A 13,656-nucleotide genomic window follows, 5' to 3' on the forward strand; every position below is an offset into this window, starting at 1 on the left:
CTTCAACACTTGGGGAATGACCATTCATAACCGTCCTCACATATTTCTCCCACTGACCTCCACACCGAATTGGGACAATCTTCCTTTGAATGTTGAGAGGGGAACCTAAGTGAAGTATACCCTCGACTGTGATTTCATCATTTTCATGACAATGTAACTCCTCCCGAGCCCTTGCAACCAACTCACTAAACGATGGTTTCTCATCGAATATGACAACCTCGCACTGCATGCCAACAAACTTAACACATCCATATTCATCCCTTTCCACAGTGCCTCCGTAGTATATGCTCACTACGTTCTCCATCTAGTATATCAATATAACGACGCACAATTCATTTACTCCATAATAAATTAAACATTCTAAGTACAAGATCTCTAGTATGTAATAAGATAGTATCAATTGCCTACTAACTACCAAATACATCTAACTAACTGTGTCATACAACTAACTAACCTAATAGTTAGTTAGGTACGTACCTATACAACTGCTTAACACATAACTAGTTTACTATGTAACTACCTGTACATCTAACTATGTAAAAAAAATTGGACATGCATCTAGTTAAATAGTGTCATGAGTATCCTCTAATCTTTCTATCATTGCAATTCATAAAGATAAATTTTCATACCTAACAATTCTACCTACCTATTCTAATTTACGTATCTAACTATTTCACCTACCAATTCTACTTACCTATCTAAATTCTACCTAACAATATAATTCTAATTCATCTATCTAACTATTTTATCTAGTTAAATATAACTCTTCTTAGAGTTTTACCTCACCGGTGAACACCGGCGGCAAGGCGTCGGGGCGGGGGACCGGTCGTGGATGACGCGGGCGACTGGCCACCGGCAGGTGCGGCCGCGGGCAATGGCGGCCGCGGGCCGGCCTTGGGAGCCCGGGCGGGGGCGCCGGGCCGGGTGGCTCCGGGCGCCGGCGGCCGCGGGCAAGGCCCACCGGACGGGGGCGCCGGCCGGGGCGGCTCCGGCCACCAGGAGGCCTCGGGCGGGCGGTCACCGGGCGAGGCGGCGGCGGACGGGCGCCGGGCGCCCTTCGGTCGGGCGCCGGGCGGCCTTCGGGCGAGGGCCGGCGGCCTTCGGGCGAGGGCGGGCGAGGCCGGGCGGGCGACGGCGGGCGGGCGCCGGGCGAGGGCGGCGGCGGCGGACGGGCGCCGGGCGCCCTTCGGTCGGGCGCCGGGCGGCCTTCGGGCGAGGGCGGGCGAGGCCGGGCGGGCGACGGCGGGCGGGCGCCGGGCGAGGGCGGCGGCGGCGGACGGGCGACGCGCGGCCTTCGGGCGAGGGCGACGGCGGCCGGCCGCCGGGCGGCCTTCGGGCGAGGGGGCGAGGGCGCCGGCGGGCGAGGCCGGGCGGGCGCCGGGCGAAGGAAGGCGGCGGCGGTGGCGGCGGCGGCGGCGGTCGCGGCGGTAACCTGCAGTTGCGGCGCGGCGCGATTCAAATCGACAAGGCAAACGGTATCGCCAAAGGAAAGGGGCACGGGTACTGTTAAGAGGCTTGGCGCCAGGGAGGCTGGCGCCGAGCCTCGACGCCAAGATCTATGGCGCCAAGGCTTGGCGCCAGCCATCCTGGCGCCGAGCGCCACGGATCTTGGCGCCGAGGCTGGGCGCCACGGATCTTGGCGCCGAGCCTCCGCGCCACGTCAGCGGGCGCCCGCCACGTCGGAGGCGGGGCGTGGGGACCTTGGCGCCAGCGTCCTGGCGCCAAGCCGAGGGTCCATTTCCGGAATTGGTTTCACCAGGGGCCTATTTGTGAAATTTTTTCGCAAAAAGGACCAAAATATAAAAGAGTCGGTCGATCGGACAATACCTATCAGTCTACCACTAGTCATATCTAGTCGCTCTCCATCCAAGCGAACAGAGGAGCACGAGGAAGCAGTAGTGTCGGCAATGGCGAGGCTCCAGCCAGCACTGCCCTTCCTCCTCCTGCTCCTCCTCATCGCCGGCGCCGCGGCGGGGCGCGCCGGCGGCGGCCGGACGCTGGTCTTCATCCTGGCGGGGCAGTCCAACATGAGCGGCCGCGGCGGCGCCACCAGCGGCGTCTGGGACGGCGTCGTGCCGCCCGAGTGCGCGCCCTCGCCGCGCATCCTCCGCCTCTCCCCCGCGCTCCGCTGGGAGGAGGCGCACGAGCCACTGCACGCCGACATCGACGTTGGCAACGTCCTCGGCGTCGGGACTGGCATGCCCTTCGCCCACGCCGTGCTCGCCGCCGGCAAGGGCGCGGAGGCCACCGTGGGGCTCGTCCCCTGCGCGCAGGGCGGCACGCCCCTCGCCAACTGGACGCGGGGCACGGAGCTGTACGAGCGGATGGTGACGCGCGCCAGGGCGGCCATGGCCGGCTGCAACGGAGGCGGCGAGCTGGCCGCCATTCTATGGTACCAGGGGGAGACCGACGCCATGAAGCGGGAGGACGCCGAGCTCTACCAGGGGCGCATGGAGGCGCTCGTGCGCGACGTCCGCCGCGACCTCGGCCGGCCGGATCTCCTCGTCATCCAGGTCGGGATTGCGACTGCGCAGTACAACGGCAAGTTCCTCGGCCGTGTGAGGGAAGCTCAGAAGGCAGTCACGGCCACGGTCCCGAATGTCAAGTACGTCGACGCCATGGGGTTGCCCATTGCGAGCGATAAGACGCATCTTACCACTGAAGCTCAGGTCCAGCTCGGGAACATGCTAGCCAAGTCGTATCTAGAAACGCTGTAATAATCTTTCGATCGGCATGTAACTTTTTATAAGAAACATGGGATTATATGCAATTAAGCAATGCATTTGATTAGGAAACGGACAGAACAAGACATATGTGTATCTGTGAAACTCTGAGCGAAGCTTTAAAATTTCGGGTGATAAAATAGTTTACCGAACCTTACTGATAAACGGGATTATTGGGTTTACTGATATTTTATCAGTGATAAATTAATCCCTCTACATACAATCCTATTACTACCTTCTTCCTTTCTTTTGCGAACCACTGGATCACAGGAAAATCACGGCCAATACTTTTTTTTTCAAAAAGTAACGGCAGCCCTGCCAAATCATTTAAGAAGGAATACGCTGGTGGGATGTGGGACCGCTGGTGCCCAATCCTCGAGTAGCGGGTCAATGGCCCAAACTGCATACAACCTCGTATACAAACAAGTAGCCCATCATCAGCGGCAGCGCCAGCGCCATGCGACATGTTGTGTATGGGTCAACAATTTGGGCCGCGAGGAAATGAATTAGGCCTAGCGCAGGCCGTGGGCTTGACCCATTCGATTTCTTTCAATAGGTCGGTAACCGACCGATAGGTAGAGGAAGCCTCGTACCACCAATTCGTAACCCTAAATCCTCTTTGGTTTGGTCTCTGGATCTGGAGGAATCCGGAAGCCGCCGCTCAGTCCCGCACACCTCTCGCCGCCTCCGCCTCCGCCTCCGCCTCCCCCTCTCCTTGCCGGCCGCGGGTCTCCAGCGTCTTCGTCGGTAAGGCACCTCATCACCTTACAAATCCCCCGAGGTTGGATTCCCCCTGGCCCTTCTAATTTAATTTCCCGATCTGCTGCTGTCTCAAGGTCGCCATGTCCGCCGCCGCCGCGGTCGGGGGGTTCCCCAAGTGGGTGCTTCTGGAGCCCTACGTCTTCCGCAGGGACGACGATGAGTCCTTCCCCGACGAGTCCGAGGCGCCCATCAGGGCGTCCGGAACCACCTCCTGGGGCGCCGACTTCCGCATCGCCTTCTCCCTCGAGGAGCCCCCGCACATCTCCCGCCTCTACGCGCAGCTGCCGGGCTTTCCGGGTCCCCACGAGGAGGAGCCCTTAATCATGCTGGCGACCCACCGCCATCTTGCCCTGCTCGTCGTCGCCACCACCATCACCACCACAAACACCACCATCATCACCCCGAGGCCTTCTAAAGCTTTAGTTCAGAACTTCTTCATCTTCAGAGCCAACGAGAACAACCCTTCCTCATCCTCTCTTAGATTGCTCCCCCCTTGTACCGAGCCCAAGTTTGATTATTGCTGCAGCGATCACCGCCTAAGTCGTCGACCTTCCAATGTTACTCCTACTCCCCGCCTGCTGAATATGATATCCTTGGGCCTATGGTGCGGAGACAAAGAGGAGTTCGTGGTGGCAGAGCTCACTCTTTACGTACCCACCATTGACCGCAGCCAGACTAAGGCCTTCGCTGACATCTGCTTGCTGCGCTCCTCCTCCACTGACGATCAGCTTGGCAGCAAATGGGACTCCTGGCGTGTGACAATCATGTCCCCTCACAACCCCTCTGCTGATGATCTCTTGGAACTCTCCCGCTGGCAGACCACCGCCGTCATCCCCTTCAAAAAATGGCTGTGCTGGATCGACTACAACCGAGGCATACTCTTCTGCGACGTGTCCGATAAAGTGCGCGCCCCTACTGTCTCCTTCCTCTGGTTCCCTGAGGACAAGTCCCCTCTTACCAGAGCCCGCAAAGCCACATCCGGCACCATCGGTGGCGTGTCCGTCATCGACCACGGCCGTTTGCTCAAGTTCGTCAATGTCGCCCGCCATGATGGCCGTGCCTATGGAGCGCTCCAACCCGGCACTGGCTTCACCATCACCTGCCACACCCTCGTGTTAGGCGGCAGCATGGCGTGGAAGGAGGACTACACTGTCACCTCTGATGACCTCCCTGACCGCTACCGACGCGGCATCCCCATTCACCCTCAAGTCGACATTGACTGGCCACATGTAGTGCACTTCCTTTTCATTGAGTTTGGAAAAGCCTACGAGAAGATGTCGGTGCTCTCCATAGACATGAGCACAAAGACCGTGAAGTCATTTTATCTGTATGTGGATGGGAATGAGATCCTTCATGATGACAAAGAGTGCCTTCAACCTGATGACGACATTGACTTCATCAGATCAACGTCCTTGTATCCCACTCCCTTGCCCTTCCTCCCTTGTGAGTTCCCCACGTTCTGCTATTTATCAAGGTATGTAATATTGCTGCTGCCCTTTTATAAATAACTCAATAGATTTTGATTCTGCCAGTTCCATATTTGAATATTGCTGCTGCCATTTTATAAATAACTCAATAGAGATTTTGATTCTGCCGGTTCCATATTTGATTATTGCTGCATAAATTATGCAAGTTTGTTGTCCATGGCTTCAATCTTGCATTGTTGGCATTTCATATGTTGTAGTGTAGCCTCTTTCTCCAACCTGCAGAATACTAGCGTAGCCTGCAGCCTACTAAACATTTGAGCCTTGAAGCTTATGATTGGAACATAAGAGCTGCCTGCCAATATATGCCTTCTTTTATATGCTGTTGGAAATTACTAGCAGTTGGAACTCAAGTATACTACCATTTAACCTTCAATGTTGTCAGTTTTTTTTTTTCAATTCTTTCCTAAGTAAACAACTTACTTCGTACAGAAGCAAGTTTAATTTGAACACCATCCATCTAGTTCATTTTTAATTCGTCACAGTATTTATTTATTCAGGAAGAGGAAGGATATGGAATGAGTCACGTCTGCCAATACTTCATCCTACTTGTCGTGCTTTCTTCTAAATGGTCAAAACTGAAGAAAGGCTTCTGTCCTGCTTGTCAACAAAACTGAAGGAGCTATTTCATGTTGTGGCCCAGGAAGTATCTATCTTATGGTCTGTACTTTCATGCTGTATGAACGGATAAGTTAGTTGTATCGTGTATTCTGTAGGTTCGTCAAAAAGGAAGTTCGTCGTGTGTCCTCCTGTTTTAAGTACAATCTTTAATTTGACTTCATCAGCTCAACGTCCTCGTATCCCACTCCCTTGCCCTTCCGCCCTTGTGAGTTCCCCAGGTTCTGCTATTTATCAAGGTATGTAATATTGCTGCTGCCCTTTTATAAATAACTCAATAGATTTTGATTCTGCCGGTTCCATATTTGAATATTGCTGCTGCCCTTTTATAAATAACTCAATAGAGATTTTGATTCTGCCGGTTCCATATTTGAATATTGCTGCGTAAATTATGCAAGTTTGTTGTCCATGGCTTCAATCTTGCATTTTTGGCATTTCATATGTTGTAGTGTAGCCTCTTTCTCCAACCTGCAGAATACTAGCGTAGCCTGCAGCCTACTAAACATTTGAGCCTTGAAGCTTATGATTGGAACATAAGAGCTGCCTGCCAATATATGCCTTCTTTTATATGCTGTTGGAAATTACTTGAGTTCCAACAAAACTGAAGAAAGGCTTCTGTCCTGCTTGTCAACAAAACTGAAGGAGCTATTTCATGTTGTGGCCCAGGAAGCATCTATCTTATGGTGTGTACTTTCATGCTGTATGAACGGATAAGTTAGTTGTATCGTGTGTTCTGTAGGTTCGTCAAAAAGGAAGTTCGTCGTGTGTCCTGCTGTTTTAAGTACAATCTTTAATTTGTCATTGTGTGGATGTGCCACTTGGTTCTTGAACTTGCACGTGTTATACCAAGTCTGTATGTGAAGTTTAATCTCTAAGTTTGCTTGTGTTTAATTTACCACGCACGAATACCAGAGACTGCTTTGTGATCGTTTTATCACTTCCTGGATGGATCGTCTTCAAATTGGTGCAATTAACGCTGTAATTTCAACTCAATTGATGGATCGTCTTGTACCCTCTACTATACGCTGCTGTTGCATGCATTGCAACAAGAATTCCTGTTGTTGCTGTGAAGTCTTGGGCGCGCGAATGGCTGCACGATTACATGTTGATGTGTCATAGAGATGGATAGGGAATTGGTGAAAACATATTTAGATAAGCACAAGTCAGCACACACAATACATATAGCACTTGGGACTATTATATGCTCCACAGTAGTAGCCTAGTAGAGCAAGAACAGGGGCAGATAATTTACAAGCGGCCTGTTCGCTTCAGCTTATTCAGCCAGCTTATCAGCCACCAAACAGTGTTTTCCTCTCACAACAAATCAACCGTTTCAGCTTTTCAGCCGGCTTATAAACTGAAGCGAACAGCCCCAAGATTGCTAAGTTTGAGGGTAGTTGGATCCATACAGGTCTATAATTGAAATGATTGTAAACATGGAGGAGATCCGCATTGGCGTCAAAGTGCTTGCCCATGTGGTGTTGGTTGCTTCACGCCTTCACTACCTGGAAGATGGTTGTAAAAGATGATTTATCCGTGGACGTAATGAAATAAGAAAATTAGTAGAAGTAATGAAAATACACACATCACTTTAATATGAGAGCTCATTATACATAGAACATCTAAAAGTGAGCGTCCAGTAAAATTTGAAGCTGAAACTTAAACGGCAGAGAAAAGAAAGAGTTGAAGTTGTCTATGAAGTATAAAAGTAGGTGTGGGACAGAGTAAAGTCTACTATTATGTATAATTTGATCTTCAAAAGGTTTTGCAACCACTTCTGGATCGTCAAGAAGTTCAGTTGTTGTAATTGTGACTAATAGTAGTTACTTGTAAAGGAATGTGAAACTGTGAGGAGTTGAGCACAATTTATAGAGATGAGGATAAGTAGCTTTTAGGCATAGGACAACATAGGCTTAGCAATTTGAGATGCGTGGTTACCATGAATGATGATGAGGGTTTGGGTAGAGGCTAAACTTAACTTTGCTGACTTTGTTCTTCTATAGATGCGGTTGCTGTCAGAATCAGCAGTAACCTGTCAGCAATGAATTAGCAATAGGTATTTGTTAGATTTAATGACAACCTAAAAGCATAAGGTAGTTCGCTAGGTGCTATTGGGAGGAGAAAAGTGCAGTGCATGAATATTCGCTGCAGTAAGGCCTGAACAAAAATAGAGTGTTGAGAGAAGGAAAACTGTTTTCAATTAATGCAAATGGAAATAACTATTGCTGCACCGAGATTATTGGTACAGTGTGTTGATTTTTTAAAACAAATCGACAGGACTTTCTTTACTATAGAAGAAAAAAATGCAGGTCGACCTTATAATGATTGGATAAGGAACTTGGTAGCACAACGTCCATTGCCAGGTTATTTTTCAAGAGAGGTGGCTAATAGTTTACAGCTTGTTATTGTATATCAAAGGATTTGGATGGCACAGTAGAAGCTCGAGACGTTCTGAATGCACTACTACAAAAGTGAAACCTAATAGGGAAGCGAACTCTAACAATACCTTCAGAGCTTATGGCTGTTGCTGAAATCTTAAAGGCAAATATCAGGTCATAGTTCGTGCTATCCTTTGCTTTTTCATGACCAGGTTGTTTTATGCGTTGATAGATTGCTTCCTTACCAGACTGCCAAAAAAAAAAATCAGATTCTTAGTATACTGATAATAAACACAACTAATTTGCATATAAATAAGATGACAAAATAGGTGTTGCTTACTGCAAGCATGCATGAGGGAATTCAGATTTTCGTACTGTCTTGAGTAGTGCTAAATTTTTGCCCACGATTTTTAGATTGTGCGTCACCAGCTATCTCTGAGTAACGCCTTTTCCTAAAGTTTTCAGTAAATAATAAGGAGCATATACAAATACCGAAAAGGTAGAATGCAAACGGTAGGAACATGATCATTGCATCCAGAGGCCTGAAAAATAAGAACACTCACCTAAGAATGGTTCTATGCTCCTCTTTTTTTTTTCTTTTCTGATCCATGGTCCTCATTTCTTTCTTTGCTACGAAATAACCATCGTGCACTTGTGAATCTGACAGACAGATAAAACCGAAGTCAATCACCATGCTAGCATCCTTTAACCACCTCGGATTCATCTAAAAAAACTACTCTGGTTCTGGAACACAAGGGCAGAGTATATGTAATAGAAGCATCAAGAATGTAATTGTGAAATTAGGGGGGAGGAAAGAGCATGCAGAAGAGCCTGATTACAGTGCACCCTGTATGCAATGTATGCCGGTCATTATTTGTGTTTCAATTGCCAAGTCACATACAACAGTACCAACTAATCGTGTTTCATTTCATAGGTATCAAAATTGATTTAAGTTGGGTGGAAGAATTGTAACTAATCAATGTTTTTTAGGATCAAGCGATGCTGTGGGAAATTGTTTCCATTCAACGAATTTAGGAATCAATGGATATATAAGCTATAAATAAGAGGGCATAATATAGAAGAACAAGAATCGACCTGATAGCTAAAGAAGAGTCTCTGTCCAAATTGTTGTCTCGTGTTGTGGTGACATGGTAACCAGGGGAAACTGTGCAGTGATCATATAACAGTTGCGTAGCTGTAGTATTGCACAAAGGCAAACAAAATTATGAAAATAGATACTATCAGTCTTTAATGGAAAAATAGATACAGTCAGACTGTAATGGAGGATATATGGTAAAATAATATAGCACGAAAATAGTGTCCCATTCCATGTGTCCACTATATTTGCATAACCAGCCCAATGAAAGAAATTGGGTAGTCATCATCTTCAGCTATCTCCATGCTATTCAAATTTAAACACTTGATTCATCTTAATGTTACAACTGAACACACAAGCCAATCTTGAAAATCTGCAGACACTATGCAAGCAGCACATCTAAAAACTTTTGCTACATAAATACCACGATAAATGAATATAGTTGGTTGTGCAGTCATCATGACAGAATCAGTATAGAGATAAACACAAATCGGCTCTTACTAAACCTACAGTTCAGAATCACTGTAGTGAAATGCCTATGCAAGCAAGCAAAATTGATGTGAGTGCTAAATTATAAATTCTTGTAGTGATATGTAAAGATTGGAAAACTCTATTTAGATGTATAATATGATTACCTTATGATCGATTTAAGGCATAGGGTTGCAGCCTATTGAGTGTTGTTGGTGCTTCTGCTTGCCAGCTTCTGTGTTGAAATGCTCTGTGTGTGGTGCACTGTGCAAGGGGCGCCAAATGCATGGGTCAGTGTCTTAGCTTTTGTCTTGTTTCATCCTTCTGCAGCATGCCTTCTGGTCGCAAGCAAGGCAACCTGGATGTTACAAACCAGCCAGCAAGGGGGCGGGATAGAAGAATCAAAATCGATTTGGGTGTTTAAAAATGGACCTGGGGGAATACAAGACAAGACACTTTGCATTGAATATTTATACAATATTAATGTTAATACTTATATGGTAAATACATGATTTCTGAAGTTGTTGCTATGGACAGGATAATACATAATTCAAATTGGCAAATTTAGCATACATCCTATCGATGATAGGATATAGGCATGGGCTCGAAGGCGGAAACAATAATATTAACAATAAGAACTTGCTAGCATCAGTTGGTACTCCAAATAATAGCATAAATGGAAGAAGACAAATGCAAAACAAGACTCGCTGGACCCAAAGAATCATAATTGAAGCATGTTGTTTCTGCAGTTATTTTCTTGATAGTATACAGAAAACATTGTCAGTATGTAGTGGAATTCTACATTGGACACAGTTCTAAATGGAGCCAGATTATTAGAAATAATAATAATATCATCATACATGGAAGAAAAAACTAAGAGCAACAGCACACAAGAACTACAGGACCATGCCATAAGCTTAGCTCATCCTCATCACGTGCTATCGATATGGATGAACAATGATATCAAATAGAATCTCACCTGGTTGGCACAGAAGCAACCACATGGCTGAACCACCCCAAGGGACTTGTTGAAGCAAGTCTCATAAACCTTTTGGCAGCCATAAAAAGATGAAAATGCTAGGAGCGTACTCAAATTCTAGTGACGAATCATTTTCCTCAGGATTCATTTAGAGCTTGCATCCATGTTTGGATGATATGCTTAATGAATTGAGTGGTGTTGTTGTGTTTTCCAAAATTGTTTTGCGTAGTGAGTACCACCAGATTCGTATGAAATTGGAAGATGAATGAAAAACTGCTTTCAAAACTAAATTTGGTTTATATGAGTGGTTAGTTATGCCTTTTGGGTTAACTAATACACATAGTAATTTCATGAGATTAATGAACGAGATTTTGCATGTTTTTATTGGAAAATTTATTGTAGTCTACTTTGATGATATATTGATTTACAACAAATCTATGGATGAACATCTCGATCAATTACGTGCTGTTTTTAATGCTTTACGAGATGCATGTTTATTTGGTAACCTTGAGAAGTGCACCTTTTGCACCGATCGAGTGTATTTTCTTAGCTATGTTATGACTCCACAGGGAATTGAGGTTGATCAAGTCAAGGTGAAGCTATACAGGGATGGCCTGTACCAAAGACTATCACACCGTTGCGGAGTTTCCTAGGGCTTGCTGATTTCTATCGCCGTTTTATGAAAAACTTCAGCACCATTGCTGCACCTTTGAATGAGCTTACGAAGAAGGGAGTGCCTTTTAGTTGGGGCAAAGTACAAGAGAACTCCTTCAACATGCTGAAAGATAAGTTGATACATGCACCCCTCCTCCAACTTCTGATTTTAATAAGACTTTTGAGCTTGAATGTGATACTAGTGAAATTGGATCGGGTGGTGTTTTGTTACAAGAAGGCTTGCATATTTTAGTGAAAAATTGAGCGGGCATGTTTTGAATTATTCTACTTATGATAAGAAATTGTATCCTCTTAGTTCCCATGTTAGAAATCTGGCAACATTACTTGTGGCCCAAAGAGTTTGTTATCCATTCTGATCATGAATCTTTGAAGTATATTCGTAGTCAAGGAAAATTGAACCGTAGACATGCCAAGTGGGTTGAATTTATTAAATCTTTTCCTTATGTTATTAAGCACAAGAAAGGAAAAGAGGATATTATTGTTGATACTTTGTATAGGAGATATACCTTGCTGAATCAACTTGATTACAAAATCTTTGGATTAGAAACAATTAAAGAGCAATACGTTCTTGATGCTGATTTTAAAGATGTGTTTCTGCATTATAAAGATGGTAAAGGATGGAACAAATTCATCATTAGTGATGGGTTTGTGTTTAGAGCTAACAAGCTATGCATTCCAGCTAGCTCCGTTCATTTGCTGTTGCTACAGGAAGCGCATGGAGGTGGCTTGATGGGGCATTTTGGAGAAAAAAAATGGAGGACATACTTGTTGGTCATTTCTTTTGGCCAAAGATTAGAAAAGATGTGGAGAGATTTGTTGCTCGCTGCACGACATGTCAAAAGGCTAAGTCACAGTTAAATCCACACAGTTTGTATTTGTCTCTACCTATTTCTAGTGCTCTTGGGATATCTATTAATATGGATTTTGTTTTGGATTTCCAAGAACTAGGAAGGGATGTGATAGTATGTTTGTAGTTGTTGATAGATTTTCTAAGATGCCACATTTCATACCATGTCATAAAACTGATGATACTAATCATATTGCTGATTTGTTCTTTCAAGAAATTATTCGTTTGCATGGTGTGCCCAACACAATTATTTCTGATCGTGATGCTGAATTTCTTAGTCATTTTTTAAAACTTTATGAGCAAAATTAGGGACTAAGTTTTTGTTTTCTACTACATGTCATCCCCAAACTGATGATCAAACTGAAGTTGTGAATAGAACTTTGTCTACTATGTTAAGGGTTGTTTTATAGAAGAATATTAAGATGTGGGAAGATTGTTTGTCTCATATTGATTTTGCTTATAATCGCTCTCTGCATTCTACTATAAAGATGTGCCCATTTCAGATTGTTTATGGTTTCTTGCCTCGTGCCCGTATTGATTTGATGCCTTTGCTATTTTCTGAAAAACTAAATTTTGATGCAATAAAACATGTTGAATTGATGTTAAAACTGCATGAAACCATTAAAGAAAACATAGAGTGTATGAATGCTAAGTATAAGTTCGCTGGTGATAAAGGAAGAAGGCAACTAATTTTTGAACCTGAAGATTTAGTTTGGTTGCACTTGAGAGGATAGGTTTCCTGAATTTAGAAAATCAAAATTGATGCTCAGGGCTGATGGACCTTTTAAAGTGTTAGAGAAAATTAATGATAATGCATATAAGCTAGATCTGCCTGCAGATTTTGGAGTTAGTCCCACATTTAATATTGCAGATTTGAAACCATATTTGAGAGAAGAAGATGAGCTTGTGTCGAGGATGACACAAATGTAAGAAGGGAAGGATGGTGAAGACATCAACACCAATGATACATCCACGCCGACACGAGTACCAATTTCTGGTCCTATTACTCGCGTCCGTGCTCGTCAACTTAAACATTAGGTGAGTTCATTCTTGAGTTCATGTCCATCATATTTATACCATGAAGACACGTGCACTCTTGTTTTGGTTAGGAACCAGGAAGAAGACCGAAAGGAAAAAGAATTCGCGCAACCTGGATTCGGATTGCAGAATAACACCAACTTATGACGGTCACCACGGTCGCATACGGACTCGGATTGGGGCGTTCAAGCACTTCATGGAATCCTTATGAGGTCTATTTTCATATGAATCAAGACTCAAGTCCATAGCTTTTCTGAGATGGCCGCAATGATCAAATTACTACTGAGACAAGATGATGGATCGCCTTATTTTGACTGGACCATGTATCAAGTTGGGTCGATGAAGGATGCGTCCTAGGGTTGGACCACGACCCCAATACCGTGGTGGTCGTCCTCTCACGTTCATATACCCCTTAGCCGTCACCAAGAACAGTTGAATTTTATTTAGATTAACTTTTGCTACTTGCTTATAAGCGCGCGTGCTGGATCAGCCGTCCGTCTTCTTATCTTTGGAACCCCACCATAATTAAGATTGAGTTTGAAATATTTATCTACATCTAGTAATTCAATACCTGTTATACTTATTTTT

At 45.3% G+C, this 13,656-nt stretch overlaps 2 protein-coding genes across 4 annotated transcripts; both read left to right on the plus strand.

The window, feature by feature from the left end:
* Positions 1–1,850: 1,850 nt before the first annotated feature.
* On the plus strand, positions 1,851–2,795 carry LOC117843969 (probable carbohydrate esterase At4g34215). The gene has a single exon (XM_034724764.2). The coding sequence runs from the start codon at positions 1,908–1,910 to the stop codon at positions 2,715–2,717; it is 810 nt and encodes a 269-aa protein (XP_034580655.1). The 5' UTR covers positions 1,851–1,907; the 3' UTR covers positions 2,718–2,795.
* Positions 2,796–3,311: 516 nt separating this feature from the next.
* On the plus strand, positions 3,312–6,417 carry LOC117860469 (uncharacterized). 3 transcript variants are annotated; one of them, XR_004641496.2, is made up of 4 exons: positions 3,312–3,470; positions 3,560–4,959; positions 5,470–5,826; positions 6,062–6,417. XR_004641496.2 is itself a non-coding variant. In XM_034743769.2 (3 exons), the coding sequence occupies exons 2-3, from the start codon at positions 3,566–3,568 to the stop codon at positions 5,489–5,491; spliced, it is 1,416 nt and encodes a 471-aa protein (XP_034599660.1). In that variant the 5' UTR covers positions 3,312–3,470; positions 3,560–3,565; the 3' UTR covers positions 5,492–6,417. The 3 variants fall into 3 exon arrangements, 1 of the variants encoding a protein (XP_034599660.1); XR_011897644.1 differs by having other exon boundaries at positions 6,327–6,417; XM_034743769.2 differs by having other exon boundaries at positions 5,470–6,417.
* The last annotated feature ends 7,239 nt before the right edge of the window (positions 6,418–13,656 follow it).

The sequence above is a fragment of the Setaria viridis genome, chromosome 1 (genome assembly GCF_005286985.2).
Source record: "Setaria viridis chromosome 1, Setaria_viridis_v4.0, whole genome shotgun sequence".
Taxonomy (NCBI): Eukaryota; Viridiplantae; Streptophyta; class Magnoliopsida; order Poales; family Poaceae; genus Setaria; species Setaria viridis.